The sequence below is a fragment of the Cladophialophora bantiana genome (genome assembly GCF_000835475.1).
Source record: "Cladophialophora bantiana CBS 173.52 unplaced genomic scaffold supercont1.26, whole genome shotgun sequence".
Classification (NCBI taxonomy): domain Eukaryota; kingdom Fungi; phylum Ascomycota; class Eurotiomycetes; order Chaetothyriales; family Herpotrichiellaceae; genus Cladophialophora; species Cladophialophora bantiana.
Window position 1 is genome coordinate 271,193 of NW_015971600.1, and position 26,476 is coordinate 297,668.

At 51.4% G+C, this 26,476-nt stretch overlaps 11 protein-coding genes across 11 annotated transcripts; 4 read left to right on the forward strand and 7 right to left on the reverse strand.

The window, feature by feature from the left end:
- Positions 1 to 33: 33 nt before the first annotated feature.
- Positions 34 to 819, reverse strand: Z519_12154 (ribosome biogenesis protein NSA2; the record flags this gene model as incomplete). Its single annotated transcript, XM_016769861.1, has 1 exon — positions 34 to 819. The coding sequence occupies one exon, from the start codon at positions 817 to 819 to the stop codon at positions 34 to 36; it is 786 nt and encodes a 261-aa protein (XP_016613920.1).
- A 1,163-nt stretch (positions 820 to 1,982) lies between these two features.
- Z519_12155 (uncharacterized protein) lies at positions 1,983 to 2,177 on the reverse strand (the record flags this gene model as incomplete). Its single annotated transcript, XM_016769862.1, has 1 exon — positions 1,983 to 2,177. The coding sequence occupies one exon, from the start codon at positions 2,175 to 2,177 to the stop codon at positions 1,983 to 1,985; it is 195 nt and encodes a 64-aa protein (XP_016613921.1).
- Positions 2,178 to 4,482: 2,305 nt separating this feature from the next.
- On the forward strand, positions 4,483 to 5,622 carry Z519_12156 (uncharacterized protein; the record flags this gene model as incomplete). Its single annotated transcript, XM_016769863.1, has 2 exons — positions 4,483 to 4,731; positions 4,786 to 5,622. The coding sequence occupies 2 exons, from the start codon at positions 4,483 to 4,485 to the stop codon at positions 5,620 to 5,622; spliced, it is 1,086 nt and encodes a 361-aa protein (XP_016613922.1).
- A 330-nt stretch (positions 5,623 to 5,952) lies between these two features.
- Positions 5,953 to 6,225, reverse strand: Z519_12157 (uncharacterized protein; the record flags this gene model as incomplete). Its single annotated transcript, XM_016769864.1, has 1 exon — positions 5,953 to 6,225. One exon carries the CDS (start codon positions 6,223 to 6,225, stop codon positions 5,953 to 5,955), a length of 273 nt encoding a protein of 90 aa, XP_016613923.1.
- A 1,701-nt stretch (positions 6,226 to 7,926) lies between these two features.
- On the forward strand, positions 7,927 to 8,265 carry Z519_12158 (uncharacterized protein; the record flags this gene model as incomplete). The annotated part of the gene is made up of 1 exon (XM_016769865.1): positions 7,927 to 8,265. The coding sequence occupies one exon, from the start codon at positions 7,927 to 7,929 to the stop codon at positions 8,263 to 8,265; it is 339 nt and encodes a 112-aa protein (XP_016613924.1).
- Positions 8,266 to 11,978: 3,713 nt separating this feature from the next.
- On the reverse strand, positions 11,979 to 12,888 carry Z519_12159 (uncharacterized protein; the record flags this gene model as incomplete). Its single annotated transcript, XM_016769866.1, has 2 exons — positions 11,979 to 12,604; positions 12,660 to 12,888. 2 exons carry the CDS (start codon positions 12,886 to 12,888, stop codon positions 11,979 to 11,981), a joined length of 855 nt encoding a protein of 284 aa, XP_016613925.1.
- Positions 12,889 to 14,376: 1,488 nt separating this feature from the next.
- Z519_12160 (uncharacterized protein) lies at positions 14,377 to 15,476 on the forward strand (the record flags this gene model as incomplete). The annotated part of the gene is made up of 5 exons (XM_016769867.1): positions 14,377 to 14,392; positions 14,548 to 14,708; positions 14,818 to 14,965; positions 15,085 to 15,229; positions 15,329 to 15,476. 5 exons carry the CDS (start codon positions 14,377 to 14,379, stop codon positions 15,474 to 15,476), a joined length of 618 nt encoding a protein of 205 aa, XP_016613926.1.
- A 152-nt stretch (positions 15,477 to 15,628) lies between these two features.
- On the reverse strand, positions 15,629 to 16,465 carry Z519_12161 (uncharacterized protein; the record flags this gene model as incomplete). Its single annotated transcript, XM_016769868.1, has 2 exons — positions 15,629 to 16,069; positions 16,124 to 16,465. The coding sequence occupies 2 exons, from the start codon at positions 16,463 to 16,465 to the stop codon at positions 15,629 to 15,631; spliced, it is 783 nt and encodes a 260-aa protein (XP_016613927.1).
- Positions 16,466 to 17,504: 1,039 nt separating this feature from the next.
- Positions 17,505 to 20,061, reverse strand: Z519_12162 (uncharacterized protein; the record flags this gene model as incomplete). Its single annotated transcript, XM_016769869.1, has 2 exons — positions 17,505 to 18,759; positions 18,806 to 20,061. The coding sequence occupies 2 exons, from the start codon at positions 20,059 to 20,061 to the stop codon at positions 17,505 to 17,507; spliced, it is 2,511 nt and encodes an 836-aa protein (XP_016613928.1).
- Positions 20,062 to 20,724: 663 nt separating this feature from the next.
- On the forward strand, positions 20,725 to 21,728 carry Z519_12163 (uncharacterized protein; the record flags this gene model as incomplete). Its single annotated transcript, XM_016769870.1, has 2 exons — positions 20,725 to 20,814; positions 20,877 to 21,728. The coding sequence occupies 2 exons, from the start codon at positions 20,725 to 20,727 to the stop codon at positions 21,726 to 21,728; spliced, it is 942 nt and encodes a 313-aa protein (XP_016613929.1).
- A 740-nt stretch (positions 21,729 to 22,468) lies between these two features.
- Positions 22,469 to 24,397, reverse strand: Z519_12164 (glutamine-tRNA ligase; the record flags this gene model as incomplete). The annotated part of the gene is made up of 1 exon (XM_016769871.1): positions 22,469 to 24,397. One exon carries the CDS (start codon positions 24,395 to 24,397, stop codon positions 22,469 to 22,471), a length of 1,929 nt encoding a protein of 642 aa, XP_016613930.1.
- Positions 24,398 to 26,476: the final 2,079 nt, after the last annotated feature.

A 26,476-nucleotide genomic window follows, 5' to 3' on the forward strand; every position in this document is an offset into this window, starting at 1 on the left:
ATGCTGGATGTACCCGAGTTGGCATGGGCTGCTTCAAACCAAGAGAACTGCGTTTAAACATCCATCTCGACTCGGGTCGTTCGTGACCTGCGCGTACTTTCCCCAGACCACTTTTCCGCCAGTCGTGACAAGACCAAGCTCTGATACGTTGACCTCGATGACCGTGCCCTTGGTCAATACACCCAGCTGCGTGTAGAGTGGATTTTGTGGATTCTTCTTGACGCTGATGATGGGCAATTGCACCGTGACGCCCAACTCTGGATGTGTGACGTTTGCCTTTTTGTACCGAAGACCCATGGGCCGTATAAATCGCTCGTACTTGACGGGCCGCCTCGTGAAGTCGGGTCCGACAAAGGTCGGCTGTGTAATCATTCTCTTCCAGCTCTTCTTGGCCGTCTTCTTTCCCGTCTTGACCACCTTGAACATCTCCTCCTCGCTGATCCCCTTCACCTTGGGCAGCGGGACGGAGAATTTAGCCGCCTTCTCGGCCCGCTTGTTCTTGATCGCGCTCGACAGGGCCTTCGCATTGTTGGCCTGCGACCGGTCGAGCAGGTAGCTGGGCAAAGGGGTGGAAGATGGTTCGCTGGGCGCCGCCGACTTGACGTCCCGTTCTTCTTGGGCTCTGATGGCCTTCTTCATTTGGATCTTCTCCGCATGTCGCTTCTTCTGGTGCAGTTTCGCCCGCAGGCCACGCAGGTTCTGTGCCTTGTCCGATTGGGTGTGGCCTTCTCTTGCTTCCCTCTTGCGCACCCGTTCTTCGTGGTCCAGACGCTTGCCATGCTGTTTCTGCCAGCGCTCGATGTACTCATTCTGAGGCATGGCGACGTACTCGGTAACGGAGTGGTCTTGGTCACTCACAGTATGGGGTCGGATCCTGTGCAAACCTCGCAAACAAGTTCGATCGCAACCTAGCCGCCAAAATTTTCGTGAGGGAGATGCCTGTCACGTGCTGTGCTTGTGCCAAGACAAGGCTAACGCAGCTGGCGAGTCACGTGGAAGGCTTTGACCTCCTGGGTAAATACTGGGCACAGTCGTTCGTCAATCGGAACACGGAGTATTCGAGTTAGCCGCTTCTACCCAGCAGGTACCCGGCGAGGCTCGGTAGGTATTGGAAAAGGTGAAATAAACTAGCGTTGTAAGGCATTTTAGCGTCTTGGCACTCGAATACCTATGTAACAGGCTCGGTGGGTACTCAGCTGTCATCTCTATCATTCTTGATAGCTACAGTACCCAGTGCCATATCTAGACTAAACCCCCATCCTTATGTCTCCAGCAACCAACGAAGCCTACCTACCTAAGCATGACCATACAAGTACCGAGCACTCTGCACATTGCTCGTCCATTACTAAGACATTGTACGGAATTATCCACGATCGGCTAGTCCTAATCAAGTAAATACACAGCCGAGTTTGTACTTGCGAAAAGAGGTTAAGACCCTTCTACTATGCAACTAAAGCTTTCCGAAGGCCAAGACGAAAATAAGGTGACAGCAAAAGTCACGGCTCTGGGTGAAAACAGTTGGGGTCTCGATGAAGGGCAGATCGAGATTCGGACTGCATACCATTCCAATCCCGTCACCAAGGATATGGTAAGAAGCTCGTTGACGTTCTACTAGACGACACATAAGCCCCGTGGCATCTCGGTCAAAGATAAGTTTATGGCTAGATATTGCGATGAGCACGCAGAAGAAAAAGAGACGGTTGATGCGAGCAACGCACGATGATGTGATTCGGGTCCACATTCGCTGATATAGCTTGTGGGTGACATATCGCTTCCTGCATTTGATTCTTGGGAGCTTTTGAATATATAATATTCTGTCGACTTGCCAAAAAGTGTCTTCCACGCTTGAAGTGGATTCTGCATGGGCGACCAGACGGAGGATGAACGAGCCGTCCATAGCTACCTGCCTTCTGTGAGGTGAACCAATCTAACTGTGACATGTCTGCCAGGCGGCGCCTTATCATAGATCCTTCTCGTCGAAGTCACTCAAAGAGCCAGTGTTCACGTATCCTCTCTTCGTCCTCCGGCGACTCGGCTGCATAGAACGTGTCGCGTTTCAAAGCTTGTTCAATTTTCTTAGCTTCCTCATACTCTTCGAGAGGCACCCAGCCCTCCGGTTTAACTCTGATTAGATCTTCACACGTCTTCCGTAGTTTATCTGCCTCAGCAAATGCCATGTTCAGCCGCAAGCACTCATGCTCTTCTGTTTCTGAAAAGGTAAGTGGGCACTCACACACAATCAACCTTGAAGTTCTTATCTTCGACTAGTCCTTTGTCAGCTGAATCAAATCTATCATCAAAGTGGCATTATCGTCCTCCCAAGGGGCTGCTGCACGGTGAAAGTGTTTTCGCGTCAAATGTTTGTCTTCTTTGTGCGAATAGTGTAGCGCGATGGACTTAACCTTGTGGTGGTCGTGAGATAGAGGTGATGGAGTTGACGTTTCCGTCGACGTTCGAACTCTTTGGCCTTGCTCTGCTTGGATTCAAGTTTTTAAATTTTCGTGGTATTTGAGGTTCCGGCATTGACTCTGAGACACTATCGGCGTAATTCTGAATGCTTTCGGGCTTGGGTATGCGTAGAAACCGTGGTAGAACCGCGCGATCCCGTGCTCTCGAGGCCGTCGGAGATGAAGATGCTGTGGGGCTGAAGATCCGGATGCTTTATGCCAGGACGAAGGAGGTCTGGAGTCTTGTTAGGGGCGAGAGAGGGCACTAATCGCAAGTACGTCTCGAGGCTATTCAGCTGGTCTGAGTGCGATAGCGTCTGATGATTGTGTGTCTCGCGACGGTAACACTGGACAGGCAGAATTGGCTTTCCATGCGTTTTCCAGTAAGCAATTTCTTTCTTCGCTCCTACCGCAAGGACAGAAACCACCTCTCGATCGATAAGGCGTCAATAAATGGTTGTGAAAAATTCCCACCAGAGCCTTGGCTTCATCCGGTACTTACATGGCCCACGATTAACGTCAAGACCCTTTCTTCTCGCATACCACATTTCCAATCTCGTCTCAGGGCCAACACCAGAAGCGATCTTCACTGATTCTGCCAACTGTGGACACTGACACACAAATAAAGTTGGAAGGAAGGTCTGTATCATAACAAAGGCTGCCACTCGCAGGGGACTGCAATAAGGCTACCTTTTTCTCGAGTTCCACAAGTTGAGAAATATGTTGATTGCTTTTTCATGTTGTAATGCGTTGGCATGTGGTTGTAGGTGGTATCCAAGCACGCCAAGGTCAAGTTACAGAGTGTCTGGCAGACAGGTAAAATAGGCAAGTTGCCCCAAGGCCCAACAGCGCTTAAGGTGGGGGCGGCCACTCCGGTTTAACGTCTCCTTGAAGGGCTCTCGGCACACTTTTGTCTGCAACGCTCATGTCCTCCAAACTCCAAAAGAGACTTGAGGTTGGGGTCAAAACGAGCTGTGCGTTTACACATGACCGTGGCCCTGGCAGACGGTTGGTTCTCGACTGATGATGCATCTTCCCCGACCGCCGCGGACCTCGCTTCTTGAGAACTCGTCGCACGAAAGCTGGAAATGGCTGGCGGTTCGGAGCAAGAGACAAAGACCATGAAGCGGCCGAATCAAACCCGATCAGGACGTCGGCCCAAATCAGCCAACCCATGAGCACTCTTTCTAAATCTTCTCAAGCCTTAAATAGTCAACTGAATGTATACAAGGAAGCGGTGCCATGCTATAAACGATGAAGACTCAGCTAGGTTCAGATCCAAAATCCCAAGAATACAGGCGAGTTCTTTCATGGCGCCCTGGTTGTGACTGCCCATTGCTAACGTCGCTGAATGTCTATAGTCGACAGACCACGTTACTACGTCGTGAACAGAGTCCCTCGTAGGAGCCTACAATTTCGAGGACGTGATTTTTAAATAACAACGAATCACACCGACAGAAGATCGCCTTTGGGCTGGACAAAAAACCTTCAAAACTTTGAGGAAAAGTCAGTAAGACTACGTGATGGACGTTGTCATCCACAATGCTGACCAACACAGCCCAAAAAAAGCCGAGTCTCTCAAGGGATTCCTCCTGTTGAAGCCGAAGCCACCGACGCGTGGTTAGCCATCTTCAATACTATCAACCGTTGACGGACATTCCAACGCGGGTCAACGGCGACAACGGAGACCTACCAGTTGCCTGAGGCTCTCATTTCAGTTTGAGAGCCGAAATCCTGCTGCTCAACAGTTCGATAAATTCCTTTTGAATAGCTCGATGGAGTGGGCTGATACGACTTTCACGGAGTTGGAACCGCTCGTGCGGGCGCGCTATCCGAACTTACCTCTCCAAGAAATCCGAGCTTACCTCTCCAAGAAGCCTATGTCGAATATTTCAATGACACCTTCCACAAGCTCCCCGAGGAAGTGGCGAAAGCGATCAAACTTATCCTACGACATGGTGCGCCACACTTGCCTGAGCTATTGGGGGCAATCGCCACCCTCTTAGGTCATCCGAAGGTTGATTTTGCCAGCAAGATGCTCCGCATAGGCATGAACATCGCTGCAGGCGCCTCGACACCCAGAGCCGGCAATGCCACCGCAAATTCCAGTGAACCCTTGGATTTGGCGACCATGCTGGCTACGGACGCATTTGGAAGAGCGGCCCTTGATACAGTTTCTCATGGCGCCGAGGCTGTGGCCGCAAGTGCCCAAGTTGCAGCTGAGAGCATGGAAAGAGTGGCCAATTCAGCAGACCAGGTGGTCAGGAATGTCCATGGCGTCTATGTCATTGGAAATTCGCTTGTCGATCATATCAATTACTACGGACGTTGGACGTAGAAGGTCTCAGCCATCCAAATTGCTCAGGGGTACCAGGTCATCCGGGCCCTGGCTGACATTGGAGAGCATCTTGGCGAGACCAATAGTTTCACCGTGTCGGGAAGCGGAGGCCCCGACGGCTTTGCGAAACACGTCTACGACTTCATCAAAGAGAAAATTGGTGTGATCCAGGAGGCGGAAAGGGACAATCATCGTTTCTTTGTCTACCATCCTGACACAAACTGGTATCCAGCATTTTATCGACTGATCACGGAGACACCTCTCCCGCCTACGTTTTGTACTAAGTCAGATGACCTGGACAAGTTATGTCAGTACATGCAAGAGGTTAGGGCGCAATTCAAAAGTGAGTCGGGGCGTGGAGAAGACATTATTTTCCACCTACTCATCCCCTCATGGTACTCCATCTCCTTCAAGCAGCCCTTACATTTTCCCGATTGCCTTCAGCCATTCAAAGTTGAGGGGCGGAAGCACAAGCTCAAGGAGTACGTTGAGTTCAACCTTCCAGCACCGCCTGCTGGTCTTTTGGGCGGTGTGGCGAACGTTCTCGACCCCAAAGGCTTGAACAAGGTAGCAGCAGGAGTTTCGACCGCAACAACACTACCGGTGGTGGGCTGGGGTATCAACGGTGCCTGTCTCGCTGTCGGTCTTGGCTTAGGTACTCTCACAGGATTGGGAGCGTTGGTGGCCATTCCGGTCTGGTTCGGCACCGCAGCGCCGGCTATGAGTGCGGCAGCACCAGTTATCCATGAAACTGTGTATGATGCTCTCTGTGAAGAAGCACCAAGAGTGTTGGGGTCCACCCGACGCCTAAACATGGAAGGAGACGTTGAAGGATAGTTAAGGATAACAGCGGGACAGCTTCAGAGAATCGTGTAAAGCATCAACAGCCGGACGGGGAACAAGTCGACGAGCTTCCCTCCCTCCTTCGGATGTTCGTGGAAAAGAAGAGAAAGAAGAGAAATGAGAAGGGCCTGAAGGCGCTCGACAAGGCGGCGCGGAAGGCCGCAGAAGGGGCGAGGAAGGAAGAAGCTGGTCAGAAGTAGGATCGTGGGCAAGAGCAAGCACGAAAGTCCGTGGAAGCGGCAAGGAAAGAGCCTGAAGAAGCGGGTATGAAGCAGGAGCAGGATCATAAGCAAGAGTAGACACGAACGCGAAAGGACTTTTATTTTAGAGGGAATTTTCCACACTCTCACCGGCTTCGTCCTCAAACGCTTGACGGAGTCGCCTATCATAGTCCTCCTTATCCGCCAGCTCCTTGTTGATGAACGGAACCGCCTTCGCGGTCCAATTGTCCACCATGACTGTGTAGAATTCGTCGTTGTCTTCGTGCCCGTCGGCAAGGATCGGCTGGATGTGGTCGTAGAAGACGCGAACGAGCTCCATCGGGCTGCGAAGCGCCAACGTGTACCAGACCGTCCCCGTTTCCGACGCCTGTTTCATGACAGCAGAAAGTCTCTAGTGCGGTAGGCTGGAAACTTGAAGCTTCTACTGGGTCTTCTCCAAGACGGCCATGAACTCGGGACAAAGGGGCTCGTATGTCTCCTTGTCCAGCTGGTCGATTACCTGGTTCGACAGCCAGCGCGGGGGGGTGGATCATCTCAATGGGACAGGAGAAGGCCCATTCGAGATCAGTGAGACGCGTGATGTTCGGGAGTCTGCCTTTTCCCTATTATATAGAACTAAAATAGGCGATTAGGACAGGCTTAGAGTAGACGAGGACTTAGAGAAAAGAGGGAAGAGTCCCCGGGCTTAAGTGAAGTGGAAATAAAAAGGAGGAACTCGGTGACGGGCAGAAGAAGGTATATCCGAGATAAAGGACAGGCGGAATAATAGGAAAGGCGCGACGTGTACAGTGTAGCGAGCCGCTATCAGGAGCAAAGATCACCAGAGCGGACGCAACATAGAGGATATACTTCATTATACACGGAGGGCGTGGGTCACGAGAGATTGCATCCACCATCTTTACTAGGATCCCAGTTTCGAACCCTTAGTTCCCAAAACTATACCCTTGCGGATGGTCGTGTAAACTTTCCACATCCTCGAAGAGAAATACTTACAAAGTACGGCATAAGCATCTAATGATAGCGGGCCCCAGAAACAGGACTGAGCACGGCTAATGAGAAGGATAAGGAGGGTGAGCGGCGGCCTGAGCAGGCTGAGTAGAGTGGCAGGTCACGGTCCCAAACGGGTGCCAAGACCGGGTGCTCTGTCGCCGCTGAATACCCAAGAATCGACCGGCCCTGTTTCCCAAGAATGTCCATCGTAGCAACCTCGTCTGCAACGAGAAAGCCTCTTGCGTCCGTCATTAGAGATGGTATTCAGCGGCGACAAAGCGGCTTGCCGAGGCATCGGTTTGGGACCGTGGCCTGTCGCTTGACCCCGGGATTATGTAGCCTAGCTCAACTTCCTCTCAGCCTCCGCGTGAGCTGCCGACCCTGCTCAGGCCGCTGCTCAACCTCCTCGTCCTTCTTATTATCTGTCCTTAGTCCTGTTTCTGGGCCCCGCGGTTATTGGATACGGGCGAAAATACTCGAGCTCTCTACCATGTCGCGACTTCAGCAACTTTATGCCGCACCGATCTCCAATCTCCGGTTACATAATTGGCACAGTGGATGAGAATCACATTGACCTGGACGGTGCCGTCTACCTGACTTATGGAGCTGCCTTCTTTGCCCGGCATTCTCCATCGTGTCTTTACCAAAAGCTGCCACAACCCTCCCGCCCCAAGAAAGTCGCTTCTCAATAGTCATCGTGTGCGGCCATAATTAAGGGAGCGTCGCCAATAGCAGCCTCAACCCAGCATCGTGGCTGTCCCCAAGCTCGGGCAGGTGAACGCACCCATGAAAGACCTCAGCGTCATCGATGCGAGACTGCCGCTTTTCCTGGCACCCATTCTAAGCGCGGAATTCACATTTGCGCCAAGGCTGCTGCCTGAACTCCAGCCTCGCACGGCCCTACTCGCAGTTGGTACATCTCTTGCGATACGCCAATAAGAAATTTTGCTACTGAACCTACCAGTTTTATACAATCTATATCCATCTGCGATCAGTTTACGAACATTATATTTCAAGGGGCAAGCACACTTTAATCTTTATTTTCCTCTTACCCTAATATCATTACCAAGTGCTGGAATCAGCGTGGATGGCGGACAATGAATTCCAGTACACGCCATTGACGTCAATGTCGCAAGCAATCAGGATTCTCTCCATGAAGAAGTCCAGCTTGACTGAGGTTGAGTGTTGTCTTGAGCCAGCTTCTTTGGAGGAAGACTCGATCTACGATGCTCTTTCTTACACCTGGGGAGAACCGTCTGATACTCCCCTGATCAAGCTCAACGGTCACACTTTCAAAATCACTACAAATCTTGCAATAGGTCTTCAATATTTCGTGAAGATGGAAGCCCCACTACAATCTGGGTTGATGCGGTATGTACAAACCAAGAAGACAACGCAGAGTGGTAAGCCCAAGTGCGACAAATGAAGAGAATTTATGAGAAGGCGAAAAAGGTCATCATTTGGCTAGGAGTAGAATCCGATGACAGCAGCTACGCGATAAAAGTTCTGAATAATATCGGCAGACGCTGGGAAATGCGAAGCTCACAGCCAGCGGCTAAACGCGGTATACCAGCACCTGCCATTAATGAGAGAGCGTTTCGAGTGATAACCCAACTTCTTTCTCGCCCTTGGTGGCGTCGTGTGTGGATCATCCAGGAAGCTACTTGTCCTAACGACACCTATTTAAGATGCGGCAAAGATCAAACCCCATTTTGGGCGGTTGTGGCGACAGTAAACTTTCTAGGACAGCACATAATTCAACAATCTTCCAACAAGGTTTTCAGCCGCTCGATCTTACACATCTGGAAAGATACATCGCCCTAGACCAAGTCAGGCTCGCTCGAACACGTTCCGAACATAGGTCGAGAATGTGCAAAAATATCAGATCCAAGGGACAAGATTTTTGCATCATCTGGATTGGTTCTTGACACTCAGAGAGAGGCTGGAAACCCAGACTACAATATGTCAATTGATGAGTTGTACACAAGATTCACATATACTCTGATCAAATCACAGCGGACTTTGGATGTACTGGGACATTGTCAGGCAGACGTACGAGCGCCGTAGTCTTGGTCGAGCTTCAACTTTCTTCCTTCGTCTTTGATCCCTAAGCGAACTCTACCTTCCGGGACCCCCGACTGGACCTTGGAGCTGGACGCCACGCCATTCATCAAGAATGAAATACCTAATGAGATTTTCTCCAACAAGGTATACAAAGCATGTGATAACTACCCTCCGTCGATTCAGCTGGCGGAAGATCTCCGAACCCTGTTTATACGAGGCGCGGTAATCGATACAGTCTCAAAATTCGGTGAAACCTTTGATTGTCTATTCACACCATCAATAGCAAACCGGTGGCATTCCTGGACTGAAGCAGAACTTGGAAGAATGGATGACGAAAATGAAACTACACATGAAGCTTTCCTACGTATGCTCGTGGCCGACATACGTAAGGCAAAGGGACGATGTCTGCGTGGTTCTGCCGCGCCTTGGCCTATTCAACATAATAAAGACGACGTAAATTCCTTTGTTTCCCACACCAATATCATTCACGCGTTGAATGATAGAGGGCTCTGCCTCCTGAAGAAAGGTTATATGAGCTTAGCTCGTTGTGGCGTGACGGAAGGGGACAAAATCTGTATACTGCATGGTGGACAAGTCCCTTTTGTTTTGCGACAAGACGGGAGTTACCACCTGTTTAAGGGTGAATGTTATGTTCATAGTGTAATGGATGGAGAAGGCATGAGATATCCGAGAGTTTGGCAAGATTTCGCACTACGCTGATGATCTATATAGTTAGAACCTATGGCTATGTTGTTAGACGCAGCCTTAAGGGAGGCTGGTCACGAGCTATGAGAGACACGGTATAGCACACTCATTGGACACGTGAAAGGAAGCCTTGCAGATGGACAAGGACAAGTCACGTGGTACGCCCTGTTGGCTCTGTTGGCCCTGCCGGCCCTGTCAACAGAGCGCACAGAGCGCACAGAGCGTAAGCATTATATATACACCCTCACCCCCTTAGATAGTTACACTCTCTTCGTAGCCAACTCATGTTATCTACTGGACTATACAGTTCTTAGTAACATAGGACTGCTCATACCGCGCGTGATCCACAACCAGCTCATGCTATAATAGGATTGTTGCTGAGAACCCTAACCCAGTTAGGATCAGTAGGGATCCTTAACATATGTGCATAACTAAAAGGTACAACCTGTGATAACCTGGTTAGAGACCTCAAGAGTGACTCCTGGCAGCAATAACCGAGGGGTTGCGGAACTGTGACTCAATCGAGGACATGATTGATTGTAACAGAGCCAGAGGACCTGTCTGACTATATACTATCGAGTAATTTACACTGGTAGGTATCGACACTCGTCCGAGGCCTTCGGCCGAGTACTAATAGGCGGTCTTTACAAGTCCATCTCTTGGCAGTCCTGCCGTGTCACATATGCCAAGACACAAAATCACGTGCTATAGACTTCAATAATGCGCCAAAATCTTCTGGCTTGACTAAGGGAAACTGCTCCATTTTGAATCTGAATATGGATCTGCCTGCGTTCACGCTCGCCCCTTAGGAGTCCTGGATCGTCTGAGTTGTCACGGAAGCGATTCATAGGCTAGGCCATAAAATCCGGAGCGCACATCAGTTACTTAAAATCACCAGGCCGTTTCCTTGTTGGTGGCTGCGACTTCTCGAGATGTAACGGCGCAGGCATTCTCCGGCTCGGTTCGCCTCGATCTCGGACCTGAAGGCCCCAAGAACGGGACCTTGCGCATCGATTTGCTAGGGTATCTCCTCACCCAGAACGCTGCGAAACATTTCCACTTCGCTGCCAGCCACCCCGGCGGTCAAATGACCGTGAGGGCAGTGGAAGATCTCCAACGCACAGAGAACAGCCATCGATATACCATGACCGAAAATGGAGGCCGTCAGTGGTGAGTGTATGCGCTTCTCCGTATCTCACATCCCGCCCGCGAATCCGATGAGTTGGCCAGATACCTCGTACAGATTCAGCGTCGCAAAAGACCTCGTCGAGACGACACACCTTTTTTTCGCAGGTGCCGAAGAAGAAATGATAAGAGTGATGACAAACAACTATGCAAAGACATTGGCTCCATTCCCCCCACAACCTCCAGAAAGACGCACTCTCCTAACCATGGAGCTTGGGCCACAAAGTCTTTTCTTCCCCCTCAGCGAAGTGAGAGAATCGCTACCTCCTAGACTGACCGGCCCTCCGGCGGGATGAGCAGGGCTGTTGTCCTACCCCAACTGAGACACTGCCAGTCACTCAGTCCGTCGGTCCCCGATCGATAGACCGACCAACCGACCGACCGAGCTACCAGCCGCCTACCGATAGGCTGATCAGGCGCTTTCACCGGCCGGCGGGCGGGATTTCAGGGGCGTTGGTTATTTTTTTCAACTCGGAAGGGGGGAAGGCTGTGGCAGTCTGTTCGACAATTGTCGGCCCAATTTATATCATAGCCAACGTGTTGGTTTCGCAACGCATGTTCGTGGTGTCTTCTCATGATAGGCATGGGGCAAAAGAAACGGCAACAAGACGGATTTCGTTTCAAATATCCAGTACGAGGTACAATGAAACAATTTTTTTATTTTCTTCTTCCGGGCAGGCCGCCCTAATATGCTGCATATTGCCCGAGGTGGCTATGCTATGCTGAGCTATAACTATAGCTACTCTATACCTGATATGCATTAGCACCTCCATCCAGGTCGGACGTTGCGACCGGAGGACGATATAACTAAATGCTGTCCAGGAAAATCTATGATCGTACAACACCCCAGGGCACATCTAATGTCCGGGTGTGACATGCTGTCCAATAGGTAAAATCTTTTTCTCGTGTCCGTTTCCCATATCCTGATTCCAATCCGGTGGATCTCATGGTAAACGAGTGATCATGAGTCTCGTGGCCTCGAAGGGTTTCTCTTTTCCGCATTACGGTCATTAGTGTGAAGTTGCGCAAGTATGCTGCTGTCAAAAAGAAAGAACCAAATTCTGAATATCGTGATTGCGACGCTTTTGTCTCCCTGGTTGTTGTTGGGGAACAAGATGAGTCGAAAGGCGTGTTAGGTGGATCGGGAGCAAAAGACAATCTTGGTGCCGATGTTCATCTCGCTGTTCAAAGCAAGGCAGCAACCATCATGGCAGCAGCTGCACCAGCAATCTTGAATCCCCCGGTAGCTACCGGCGCAGCGGCCCCGGTGAACTGGCTGACAACAGGAGCAGCTGGTGTTGTCGAAGGGGCAACCGATGTCGTCCATACCGAAGTCGATGGAGCAACAGGCGTTGGCGTCGGGGTCACAACCGGCGGAGATGAAGACCAATCGTTCCACTGGCTGCTCGAGGGCGCAGGAGCCGGGGCCGCGGGGACGCTGGACGACCAATCGGCCCATGTGCTTGAGCTTGTAGCGGGAACGGGTACCACGGGCGTAGAACTTGTCCAATCTTGCCATGTCGTCGTTGGAACTGGAACAGGGGCAACAGAAGAAGTCCAGGTCTCAACTGGGGCTGGAGATGAGGACCAATCTTGCCAGGAGGAGGTCGGCACAGAAACCACGATTGAAGACGACCAATCTTGCCAGGAGGTTGTCGGAACAGAAACCACAACAGAAGACGTCCAGTCTTGCCAGTGAGATGAAGTCACTGCTGGCGCTGGAGGGGAAGACGTCCAATCGGCCCAGGACGTTGTCTCAACAGGAGCTGGCGGTGCTGAAGACCAAGCTTGCCATTTTGAAGTCTCGGCGCCTGAAAAGACATTAGTACTGAGGAGTAGAAGTAACTGGGACATGATTCCACTGACCTCCGTTTCCTCCCTTTCCGCCTTGACTCGACCAGTCTCCCCATTGACCACTGTCACCGCCTTGGCCTCCCTGGCCACCCCTGCCGCCTTGACCTCCCCATTGACCACTGTCACCGCCGCCTTGGCCTCCTTGGCCGCCTTTGCCGCCTTGACCTCCCCACTGACCATCACCGCCGCCAGGTGCTGCGACAGCAAGTGTGGCGAGTGCGAGGACAAGTGTCGATCTCATGGTGTGGTTGGGTATGATATTAGTGTATTGACAAGTAACGTTTGAGGTTGTATGAGTATTGAATCTCGCGTGAACGATTGGCCTTTGAACGAAGGACTATGCTTGTGGGAGGAGAGAATGATTGATTGTGAGGATGAATAGAGAACACAATGCAAAGGTCAGGAAAGGCATTCAAATACTAATACTTTGGAAAAGGGAGACTCACGTCATGCACAACCAGGGAGGTTGACAGCTCAGGCGGCGTGCTCCATACAGTGTGACTGGGAAACCCTAATTGAGCATCCAGCCGACTCGGTGGCTCTATTCAGGAGGCAGGGTCAATGTGGTTGGATGGAAAAAAGTCCATCTTGGTCCGCATCAACAAACACCGCAAGTCCAAATGGGCGCCATCGTGGGCAGCGTCACCAGCAAGTGGAGTATAGAAAAGGAGAACAGACTGGGCTGGGGCGGAATCGGCGAGTGGGATGCTGCTGAGTTTTGGCCCACACTTGTATACCCCGTATACTTGTACGGTCTGCTGTTCAGGGGGAGTTCCCAACAAGGAACGTAGAAGACACGGTAAGGGAAGACGTTGGCGGAACATGTGTCAATGGGAAGAGGCTGGATTCAAGATGAAACCGCACTAGGCAACCCTCAGCCAAGCATGTTTTGGAAGGCTGGACGTGGTTAGAACAGGCGCAAGGGGCAGCCACAAGCAGAGCGAGCGAACCCGAGCAGGCAGAATTCTCGCTTAGAGGCAGGGGAGGCTTGGTGGGCTTGGTGGCTTGGTGGCTCGGCGGCTTGGCGGCTTGTGGCGGGCCGAGAGGCTGACCGGCGTCTCCATAGAGACACTCCCCTTTTCTCTGGGACCAAAATCCTTTCCTCGGGTCGACGACGGCAACTCAGGGCGTGTTCGAGACTCAAAGACTGGTTCGCTGGATGGCCTTTGATTGCAGGACTTGGACAGCGATTCCTCCTGCAACCCCTTGTTTTCTTTGACCACAGCAATTCTCCCTTGCCGCTCCGCTCCAAGAAGCCCAACATGGACTGGTCAGGTGACCATCTGGGCTGATCGCGGGGTCGCGAGGAGGAAGAGGGGAAGAGCTCAGCAAGGCGCTCCCGATGCCCGTCAGGCCTTCTGGTGATGGTGGCAAGGCCATGATTGATCATTAATTCGCGCCCTCCGCATCAGATTGAAATTCAAGGCAGCAACCCGTGGAGCTGGGAACTCTTCGGATTGAACCTGTCTGTAGTCTGTTTGTTGCTCGCTGTTGGATCTTCAACCGGCCATTGTTGCGCAAAGGCGCCCGAGACAGGCAGAAACCCGGGACCATGACATACGAAGCACAGATATCTTTTACCTTGGACACGATTTGCCCTTGGTGAGACATCCGTCAACCGTGATCCTGGAATCTCTGGCGCATCCACTATTCATTGGTCATTTATGTTGGTATCCGGGCTGATCTGTCGCACAGGACGTACCTGGCCAAAAGACGGTAATGTTTGCCCATGACGCCCTCGTCTGGTGGGTGAAGGGAATCGGCTGGGCTAGATGATTGACTCGCATAATCTGAGTTGGCAGGCTTGACGAAGGTCTGTTCTTCCCGCAATGATGTGCATCAATCCTTGGTCTGTTGCTCGATGTGCGACCCAACCGAGCTTCCACCTGACGGTTGACAGCTCTTCGTCGATTCCGACAGAGTGACGATGCAAAGGACGTGAATTTTGTCGTCAAGTATTTTCCCTACCAGCTGCATCCCGATGCGACCAGGGAGGGCGAAAGCAAGTATGACTGGTATAAGAAATCTCGTTATGGCGACTCGGAGGAGAAGATGAAGATGGTAGGGACCTTTGAAAGAGCCATGTCAATGTTGCCGTCTCCCCTTGCCGGCGGTCTCTCTCTTCTACCACGACTCTTCCATGCTAATGCGTATCGCTTGGCACTTCTAGTATATGACATTGATGTCCGCGTATGGTGTCTCTGCCGGCATCAATTTCAAGTTCGGCGGCACGGTTGCGAATACACTGGATGCACATCGCGTGATCCAACACTTTCAAGAAGAAAAGGGCTCCGAAACTGCCGACAAAATCATCAATTGTAGGTGTCACAGAAACCAGAGAGATGGTGTAGAACACATCCTTTGCCCCCCGTTTTCCATTTCGAGAGAAACAAGCTCGCTCACTTACCTCTTCTCTTCTCCGGTGCGACCATCACAGCGCTCTACTTCCAGTATTTCGAGAACGAGAAACACCCTTCTTCAGACGAGACATTGCTCAAAGCAACCACCGACGCCGGCATTCCCGAATCCGAGGCTCGTCCATTCATACAAGACAAGAACGATGGCATGATGGATGTCAAGAAGTGAGTCTCTCCCGGTCTTTGCGAGTTGTTTCATGCGAGAGCAAGGGAGTCATTGCGGACAGACTGTCAGGATTGCAATGAGCTGACATGTGGTTGCAGCATGGTTCGTCAGCAGGCGGGCAACGGAGTGGATTCCGTACCGACGATTATGATCGAGGGGAAGAGGAGGGACATCACACTCGTAGGCGCGAAGGAGGTCGAGGAATATGAAAAGGCGTTGAAGCAGATTGTCAAAGAGAGCAAGTAGGTTTTGAGCCTGGAGTGCAGACATGATGGAGCTATGCATGGAGACAAAGGCTCCGCCGACGATGAATGGTGGGACCGTGGAATGGAGGAAGGGATGTGTTGGGGTGTTGGAATGTGTTCGCCTTGGATCTGTCCCGGTTGATGCCTTGCCTCTCAATACATCCTCACCCCTACCCTCTCTTTGTCTATATCAAATGCCACCCCCAGTCCTCGGAAGAAAGGCTCTCCAAGCACCCATACGTCTTTCATGCCACTTTCTAGCCATTCTCTTTTCTGCCCCATCCTCGTCTCCACCACGCTTCCTACGCAGTACCCCGATCCATCGCCCAGTTTCCCCAGGCTTAATCTTCCTCCTGCGGGGCCATGCAGCCCATCCGCCCAAGTACCCTGACCCTGCATTGTGGGAAAATTCTGTCCAGCAATTTCAAAGGCGACGTGAACTTCGTTAAAGCATGGGAAGGCGAAGAAGAAGTCGTAGGGCCGAGGCAGCCGTTTCGTACCGCCGATGGAGTCGTAGAACCGCTGGGCGGCAAGCGGTGGAGCCAGGATGAAAGGGACGTTGATGTCGAAGAGGATAGGTTGGTTCTTCAGGACCTGGACACGGGTTAGAAGATGTTCGCTCTCCGTACCGAGTAGAGTCGATTATACCTTTGCTCCATTAACCCACACGCCCTTCATCAACGCCGTCCACCATCCCGCAGCGCCTTTCACCTCCGTCCACTTGAAGTGTTGTTTCCAAGGTATGTCGGCCGGCATGGCCCCCTGTAATTGAGCCATCACCTGCTCGCTCACCCATTCCGCGGTCACAGCAGGATCACCAAAGTACTTCAACTCAACTTCTCCCCGTATCTTCACTTCCTCGACCTCTTTTGCGATGGTGCCACCGAGGCTGAGGATGCCAGTCTCCGCGTCCAGCAGCGTTACTGACCATACCTTTTCTTTGATGATGTCTCCCTCTTTCAACTGGGTCAACAGCGGAGAAGAGGGCATTCGAGCGAGAGACCCGCTGTGTGGCGCAAGACCCAGAAACGTACCGGAATGTGCAAGGCTCTGTCGAGATGACTTCGATGGTGTGCATGTTGGAAAATCGAGTCGAATTGGTGGCAGGCTGGGAGGGAAGTGGAACTCTTCACTGGGGCGCCTGCAGACCGGATGGAGTCTGTCTTCACTGAAATCTGGTGGAGGTTTCGGTCAGGGCAAAGCGAATGCTGCGTTGTCTCCTTTACCTACGGTGACTTTGTGAGCCAGACGTGTTGTACCTGGACCCCTTGCTACTCGCAGTCGTGATCGTATAGAAATCTGGACTCAACATGTTCACGTCGACCTCCAATCTTTGTCGTGGATTGCCCACTTCAAATGTCGCGTACCTGCGCCCCTCACCTTCGAAATCAGCGATCCTAGTTCCCTCTCAAGGGCATGATTGGGAACCAAGGTGTTCATTCGTACCATTGATTTGGCCCTCCGACGATAGCAATCACCTCCGGATCATTCTCATCCTTGCACTCGCTTGCCCGCCATTTACGCACAAGGCGGTTCCCTTCGATTGCACGGGAGCTGCGTGCATACCTTGCCTCGGCGTCATGAAGGACTGATGTGAGATATGTGAGGTTCGCCGACTCGCGGTACGAGAAGCGGCCTCCCCTTCTGTGCAGGGGCAAGTGGATGGCGGAATGGGCGGACTGCACAGAGCAAGCGAAGAACAAGGTCAAGCTGACAATGACAAGGCTGCTGAGAAAAGACATTTTTGATTTATGTACTTGCTCAGTTCTCACAGAGTGTACAGGCCTGAAACGCGTCTGCAGCGAAAAGGAGACAACCAAAGTCTCCATGACAAACTTGAAAGCGCTTGTTTTCACATCCCGACCATGCCGTGCCATGCCATGCTTTTAGGGGTATAACAATGTTTCCGTAACCGCAACCTTGAAACCACCCGCTTTTGCTCTAGTGATGCTGATGCTGACGCTGATGCTCATGCTGGTATATCGTTCAAACTCTGATCGACGCACTCCTCCGTATCCTCTGCCTTGCTCTAATGTTGATGCTCGTGATGTCCATTCAACCTGTCTTCAAAGTACTCCTCCAGATCCTCCGCCTCGCTCAGCCTTAATGCTTCCTCAACACTGCCCACAAAGTGTCTCGTCCCGCCAACCATGTCGACAATGCCGCTTCTCTCAAAGCTTTTGTAAACTTGACTGCGTCTTTGGGGTAACCTGCAGATGATAACACGAATACCGCGCTTCACGTAATCTTCCACGATTTCAGCAAACACTTGGGTTCCAGATCCATCGATCGTGGTGACGCCGTGCACGTCAAATATGATATTGCGGTTGTTATCCTCGTGGCGCACTCGTGGTAGAGACGGATGAGCAGCGGTAGTGCCGTACTGCTCCAACCGCCTCAGACGATTTTTCAACTCTCCGGTGTTTGCGAAGGTGAGCGGTTCGGGGATCTTGACGATCAGACAACCTTCAATATACTCAATATTCTCTGGTGTAAGTTCCGCATTTTCAAATTGATTTGAGGTCCCAGGCACTTTGCCGAGGATCTGTATCCTAGGCTTTGTTGCGTGACGGATCAATGCCAGCAGGGACAGGCCGATGCCGAGTGCCATTCCGACCGACAAAGAATAGAACACCGTAGCCACAAAGATAATCGTCATCAGCGACAGCTCTGTCCAGCCTCGGATCTTGAAGAAAAATTTGATGTCGTGAGGACATTCTTCGATCAGGGAATATGCAACGACCGAGATCATGGCCGAAAGGACGCCCTTAGGCAGGTAGTAGAAATAGGGAACAGCAAACAGGACACACATCAAGGTGATGAAACTGAGGAAAATGCTACTCATCGGCGTGGTGCCTCCGGTCGAAGCGTTCACTTTGCTTCTTCCATAACCCCCGAATGCAGGCAGCGCCATGAAGACACCACCTACAATGTTGGCAGCACCCAGGGCAATCATTTCTCGGTTGGCGCTTAGCGTCATGTGCTTCACTTGACGCCCTTCTCCTAGGCTTTTTGCGGCCACCGAAGATTCAAAAAACCCTAGTAATGCAATCAAGAAAGACGTGCTCAATGCGGTGTCGATATGTTTCATGTGCCGAAACTGGAAGGGCCAGTGGAATGGGATGGCTGTTCCACCCGACGATTTGACTTCACCAAGAACATCGAGACCATGCTTGTCCCAGGCATAGGCCCAAGTCAGAACCGCCGAGAGAGTGACGACAATGAAGCGGTCGGGGAAGTATGCCACCCAGTGATACCTTGGCTGTAGAGTCTGCTTGAGATATCTGTGATGTCAGAACCTTGTAGATCCTTCGCCCAGTCACAACTTACCTGAAAACCATAATGACGGCAAAAGCTCCAAAAGAAACAGCGGCTGTCAAAGCGTGAGTGTTCCCTATGTTCCTCGCCAGGAATACCAGCTTTTGAGCACAGCTTCCGTGCGACACACCATCCATTTGCTTAGCAATTTCGGCGAGGCCCAGCTCGGGAATCAATTGGTCGACAATAATGACGAATCCGATGGCGCTGATAAAGCCTCGAAGAAAGGGTCGGCTGAGAACACTGTCGAGAAATCCAAGTCGAGCCAAGCCAGCGCTGAAGATAATAGCTCCAGCTATGGCAGTTGCCACGCCGCCGATTTCGGCGTTGAGCTTAGAATCGTCATCTTGAGACTCCCCCCTCTCAATGCATGTCTTGACCACCTGGCCAACCAGTAATGACCCCGCTGCTTCAGGTCCAACAACCATCTGCATGCAAGTACCCAGCAATGCATAGATCAGGGGGCTGAAGACAAAGGAATAAAGCCCATTAATGGGAGATACATGAGCAAGGTTCGCAGCGTACGACAGCGACATCGGGATGTAAACGGACGCAACTGTGATAGCAGCGACCAAATCCCCCTGTAACCAACTCAATCGGTACTGGCCGATCCACTTGACGAAAGGAAAATAGTAGGAAAAGTACATGAACCGGTGACTCTTAATGCCATGTCTTTCGGCCAGCCATCTGGTTGTGCTAAGACTTTTGCTTGGTGCGAGAGTGTCGGAAACAACCTCGCCCAGGATCCCCCGAACTTGATCCTGTGAGTTGCCGTCCTCGGCAATCTCGCCAGCGTACCGACCACCAAAGGAGAGGTTGGCGCTCCCGTCGCTGTCGATCGAAGGAGCCCTTGGAGAGAAGGTTCCGTGGTTGCAGTCTCTGAGACCGCAAATACGACTGTGGTGATAATTTCCCAGCAAGGCATCCCGCTCATTAAGCGACTTTCTCGAAGGTTCTTGTAATTCTGCTTGGACATCGGCCCCTTCCTCATTCACGAGAGGCTCAGGCTCAGTGATGAGAGGTGTATTTTCGTCGACGGTCAAACTCGGCGGAGGAAGGCGCGGATTTTCCTCTTCACTTGTATCTTTATCTGACTTCGATCTTGCCATCTTGTCTTCGGGGGAGAGAAGTGTGGTCTCCCGCAGTCGGCTGGGAATCAGAGGAGCATACTGGTCTGCGTCTGCAAATCGGACGCTTTGTTGAGAAACCCGTCGCGGGGGAGTCGAGGGATCGTTGGCACGAAGGCTCGATGACTTCTGGTCAGCCATGGCTGGGGAGATCAGAGAGCCGTTCAGGAGCCCGATGAGGGTGCCAATGTGGTCATTTCTGAGTCAACAGGTTCTGAGAGGAACCCAGGACTCAAAAGGTTGAATCTCCCGCAGGTTGAGCGGACAAGGCACGGAGTGAGGCAACTTATAAGATGGATAGAGACGGGGTTTGTCCAAGCGAATAGAATGTCTGGCTGGGAGCGTGTGAACGCGGTGGCCACCAACGACGGTTGAAGTTGAATCAGCAGGTCATTTTTGCCTCGCAACTCCAATCAGCCGGAACCAAATTGCCATGGAAGTTGACTTGACGTGGGTTGCTCGGTTGTTTTTTTCAAATGACGTGGGGTATGCCGCTTCCCAGTAGAAGGCCTGTCTCTTGAGGCACGTGATTCGGATTATCTTTTCTCCACGTTGCAACAGGCAGCCCAACGCTAGATCGAAAAAGGAATGCGGGCACTTGGCTTGGCACAAAAGTTGAGGTGCCCGCCCGCAGAGGTGAAATCAGCCTTCAAGTTGCCCGCACATGCGATCAAACACGCCATCGAGTCACAACTCTTATTTTCTCTCTTTCTATTCAAACAGAGGTTCCATACCTATTTGAAGACACCTGAGACAAAATATCGCACATCTGAGCCCAGCGTCTGTCGGACAGACGCAGTGAAAATGTCGGACCCAAACTCGTTGACGAATTGTCGCTTCTACGAAGAAAAATACCCGGAAATCGAGAGTTTTGTCATGGTGAATGTCAAACAGGTAGGTGGCGGGTTGGTATATGCTCTCCATGTTGACGGTGACTCTAACAACCCTCGCAACAGATCGCAGAAATGGGCGCCTATGTCAAGCTTCTAGAATACGATAACATCGACGGCATGATTCTCCTCTCCGAACTCTCTCGAAGACGTATCAGATCCATACAGAAACTCATCCGTATTGGCCGCAATGAAGTTGTGGTGGTCTTGCGAGTAGATAAAGAGAAGGGTTATATCGACCTGTCCAAACGAAGAGTCTCCGCGGAAGACATTGTGCGCTGTGAGGAACGGTACAACAAGAGCAAGTCAGTCCACTCCATCATGCGACACGTTGCCGAAAAGACGAAAACGCCCATCCTGAAGCTATATGAGGATATTGGCTGGCCGCTGAACCGGAAATACGGCCACGCCAACGATGCTTTCAAGCTCTCCATCACAAACCCCGATGTGTGGAATGACGTGAAATTCCCCAACGATGTCGTCAAGGAGGAGTTTCTGTCGTACATCGGCAAGAAACTGACGCCGCATCCGACAAAAGTACGAGCCGACGTGGAGGTGACATGTTTCAAGTACGACGGCATCGACGCTGTCAAGGAAGCACTGAGACAAGCCGAGGCAAGGAATTCTGCGGAAACACAAGTCAAGGTCAAGCTGGTGTCTCCGCCACACTATGTCCTGACCAGCCAGTGCTTGGACAAAGGGATGGGCATTCAATTGCTCGAGCAAGCAATCAAGGATATCGATGACAACATCAAGGAGGCAGGGGGTGCTTGTGTGGTAAAGATGGCACCTAAGGCCGTGACAGAGCATGATGATGCCGAATTGCAGGCACTGATGGACAAGAGAGCGCGGGAGAACGAGGAGGTCAGCGGTGATGAAGACGTGAGCGAAAGCGATGAGGGGCCAGAGGTTGCCTAAAAGGGTTCCGGTCTGTCTACGGAGCTGAAGACGGCGTGCCTTGATGCCGTGGGGCACATATCCAAAAGGGCTTTGGCAGGTCGTTGTCGGCCATCGAATACGAGGTCGAAATGGAGGCATCATACCTGACGAGACTTTGTCCCAGCAGTGGGTGGTTTCCGTATCAGCGCTGTCATCGGCGTTGACCCGGTTTGTGGAGGCTACGACTTCGTCGCCAGGGCGACATGATGACCCTGAGACTGAGGGCCCTGAGCTGCACCAGCCTCTGTATAAGAGGGCCGCGGCAAGCACGAGGCTGATATTGCAGCGCACCACGGCCCAAACTCACTAGTCATGCCGGAATAGCCTTGTAAAATGCTGCTCGCAGGCTCACTAGGGGGAAATCAGCCCACCTCGTGCCCGCGCTTTGCTCCAAATAATACAACAGCCTCGATAGCATATTTCACCTCGCGCGTAGCACGGATTTTTGAGTCTTTGGTCATTACATACGTGCAATTCATTGCGCTCCATGCACTTCGTCGCCGGCAGCATAGCGGTGACCTCCTGCGAAGGAGTTTGCTTTAATTTGGGCAGGAGTTGACTCGATTCAAAAACAACCGCGATGGACTTCGTTGTCTCCATCACCCTTGCCGTCGTTTAATATCTGCGTTACAGCGTGATCTATTTGGAAGTATCGGAGTCGTCCTTCCATGCCTCTAGATTTCCCTAACGGCGGACCTTGAAATCATCCCTCAAGTCAATCATGCACTCTTTCCAGCGTCCTCCTTCAGACTGACGATTCGATTGAGCACAATCTTCCCCGCCGCCTCGTCTGTATCCTTGTCCATGCAGAAATAGCCCATACGCATCGCCTGAAACCTAACCGACTCAAAACCGCATTTACCCTTCTTTTCGCCAGCTTCCTCTGGCCATGGAGCTCGTCCCCGGATCTCTTTCAACCCGACCTCTGCCATAGCATTCGGATACACCTTGAGACTGTCTTCCCGTATGTCTGCCATGAAACTCGGCTCCACCGAGTCTGGATTGTCGGACTTGAAGAGAGGGTTGAAGACGCGGACCTCGCATTTGATTGGTGAACCACGCTCCGGAGCATCAGCAACCCAGTGGATGTAAGCTTTGGGCTTCTTGATTTTCTCGCCTTCTGCTGGCTTGTCGTACTTCGCATGGATCTCAGTGACCAGTCCAGTAGCCTCATCCTTCTTGAAGCTGGTCGCAATAACGGGATAAGGGACTTTCAACAGGCCAACAGGCTTTCCGGGCGCCATGCGGAAGAAGTCTTTGCTGTCCACCTCTCTGAAGTCGTCGCGCTCGATATAGACCTTCTTTGTGAAGGGCAGTTTGTGAGAGCCCATATCGACGTCTTTCGGACCGAACGCATTTTCCAGTTCCTCGTAGTAATCGTCGGGCAGATCGTCGATGATGACAGGTACGGGATCTAGCACAAGCATGAGACGAGGCACGGTCATTTCCAGATATTTGCGGATTGACTGTTCAAATCGCACAATCTGAATATTGATAGTCGCCGTGGTGACTCCAAGCTCGCTGACAAACGACAGGATAGCACCGGGCGGAACACCCCTCCTCCGCAAAGCAACAAGAGTGTACAACCTGGGGTCGTCCCAACCGGCGACAATCTTCTCGTCCACCAACTTTTTGATTTTTCGTTTCGATAAGACAGTGCCGGTGACGTTTAATCGACCGTATTCTCTCTGCATCGGTTTGTGAGGGACGTCGACCTTGTTGTTGAGCCACTCGTATGATACTCTGGACAGGATGAATTCAGTCGTGCACAACGAATGAGTTATGCCCTCGAAGCTATCACACAGGCAGTGGGTGAAGTCGTAGGTAGGGTAGATTCTCCATTTGTTACCTGTGCGATGATGTGGTTTCTCGAGGACGCGGTAGGCAACCAAATCCCACATCTGAGGGTTGCCATCCGAAAGATCCTGCTTCATCCGCAAAAACGCTTCTTTGGGCTTATACTTGCCATCTCTCATGGCTCGAAACTCGGCAAGGGATTCTTCAATCGGTCGGTTTCGGTGAGGGCAAGCGTATCTCTCATGCTTATTCTTTGGATCTGTCCCGCCTCGCTGATCTTTAAGCTCCTCGTCGGTACAGTGGCATACATAAGCGCCGTCCAAGGTGATAAGCTTCTCGGCCAACTCGTACAACTGATCAAAGAAGTCGCTGGAGTAGGTGATCAAAGCAGGATTAAAACCCAGCCAGCGCACAATATCCTCAATGGCGATAAAATAGACTTCTTCTTCTGCTTCCGGGTTTGTGTCGTCGTATCGCAAGTTGCATTTTCCACCGTAGAATCTGGCAAACCCAAAATTGATTGCAATGGCTTTGCTGTGGCCGATGTGGAGATAGCCATTCGGTTCTGGAGGAAATCGTGTGACTACCGGTTCATCGGCTGGTCGTTCCTTCCGGACTGCCGCCAGCCAGCCTTCTTTGAACATAGCATCTGGGTCAGCCGGTGCCGACGGCGCCACATTGGCGGGTTTTGCAGGGTTCACAGGTCTCTCCGCTCGTGGCTTTGCCTCCCTGGATGGCTTGGGCTGCTTCGGCGCCTTTTCTTTCTTGGACTTCTTGTCCGTTATCGCATTCTCGATTTTCTCCTTGACGCGCTCAGGCAAGCTCATGCTTGCCTCCGTAGATTCAGCCATAAGGCCAGGAAACGAGCGGGTTTCAAATATTGCCACAGTCTTTCAGTGAAAACCCTTGATGACCGGGGATAAAGGCACGTGAGATGAGATGAGGGTGATTTGAAGAAGCGACAGTCCCACCAAGTCCGGCGAAAAGCAACGACGTCTTCACTGACGACGATGATATATGTTGTTATCGAGAATGATCTGGAATCTTCCAGTTGAACATCAGTGTCGGTGCATTGTTGCAAGCGAGGCTGGCAGCGGGATGAGTCAAACTTATCGAGGAGCAAATATGCCAAGATCGAATTTATCGAGGAGAACAAATATGCCAAGCTTGAGTCAAACCCTGTTTGCAACTCATCCCGGATTAGGATGAGGGTGATGCCGCTCTGTGCTCACGTGCTCGCACCCTGCTCCCCCTGTTCGCAGTCGCCGGTTCGCAGGACCTGGATGTTGACTACTGTAATCAATAAATTTGCATCAGACTGTCACCACAGATCGTACGAAGGCATGTGTTGACAGGGTCGCGAGAGCACCATTGGGGCAAACCACCTGAGACGCTAGACGCTTCACCAACTACGCAAATTGCCTCAACCTCGTTGTTCCTGCAGATCTGCGACAGGATGGCAACGGAATAGGAGATTTCAGGAATGCTCTTGTGGTTACAGGCCAATGTATATATAAACAGGCAGAGTCTCTCTGAATAGCCAGGGGGACAGAACACAATCAACCAGACAGGTCCACAACTCAACCTTTCGTACAACAGCATGGTTCACATTGAGGAGCGAAACACACAAAATGCATATCAACAAATCTTGGGCTGCCCAACTGGCTCTAATATAAAACGAGTCAAGTGCTCAGGATATATAATCCAGTCAGCGATACTGTTGAACCATAAATATAGCTTGACAAAATATCTTCCACCAATATATGTTGCGAATCATTAGTAGGGTAGTCATTCTCATCCTGTGGGGACTGGCCTCTCAGGGAACTATACTAGCGATGGCATATGTGTCGACAACCTCGATGTCAGGATCATATTGGACATTTGTGAACAATAGGAATACTTGAAGACACCTTCTCCAGACGGTACATATAAAGTACCTCAGTTTCTGGATTTCGAAATAAAATAGTGCTATTGTTGCAGCTGTGCAAAATACCGTTGCTCGACTTGCAAGGGACAATATCCTTCACGTCAACATTGTTACATCATCAGAAGGTGCCGAAGTGTTCGCGCTTTCGTATTAAAAGATCCCTGATCTATTGTATGGTCAATAGATTACCAGCTGCTGACATCAATTCATATTGGCGTATCAACGAGCAACGACTTGGTCCCACATGGCTGGCAATCAGGCATTTGGGCTTCAAAATACCGGACATCGAAGTGGGCTACAGCTTTGCTGCCATCACTTATCGGATTAGCTCTAATACATTGCACGCACCCAAAACTTGATACAGCAAGGGACGTGGGATATAGACCTGGCCTTATAATTGTACGTGTTGACAGCAGAACGCCACTGTAGCAAATCATCCACCAATGCTGCGACCCAGGCCTCTCTGTAGCAGCCTCTGTGCCACCGTTGGTTGATAACAAGGCCTGGATAGATTTGGCCAGGTCCAGACCTGTTCGGCAGACGGATTATTGCCACAGTGCAAATAGTATATAGACAGGCAGAGTCTCTCTGAATAGCCAGCAGAAGAGAACACAATCAAGCAGATAGATCCACTCTCAGTCTCTGTACAACACGTAGGAAGTTGGGATGTACCCAGTACGTAGGTCACGACCGGCACTTGGTCGCCACAATGATCCAGTCGAGCTTGACGTCCGGGCGCCACTGTATCAAGGGAAAGAAGGGTGGATCTCGGCTAGAACAAATTCTCATGCGTGATCTTCGCGATACGTACTCCGTTCTGAGGGTTCGAACAAGACCACCTTAGCTTGTCTTCGAATGATTATGCCGCGATCATTGTAGCAGGGCTCGAGAGTCTAAGTGTCACTATTCCTACATCCCGGAGTCAAATTAGATGCCACGTCTCTACACGCTCCATACATCACCCAGCTGTGTCTTATTTGCCCAGCGCGCTTACTAACAGATC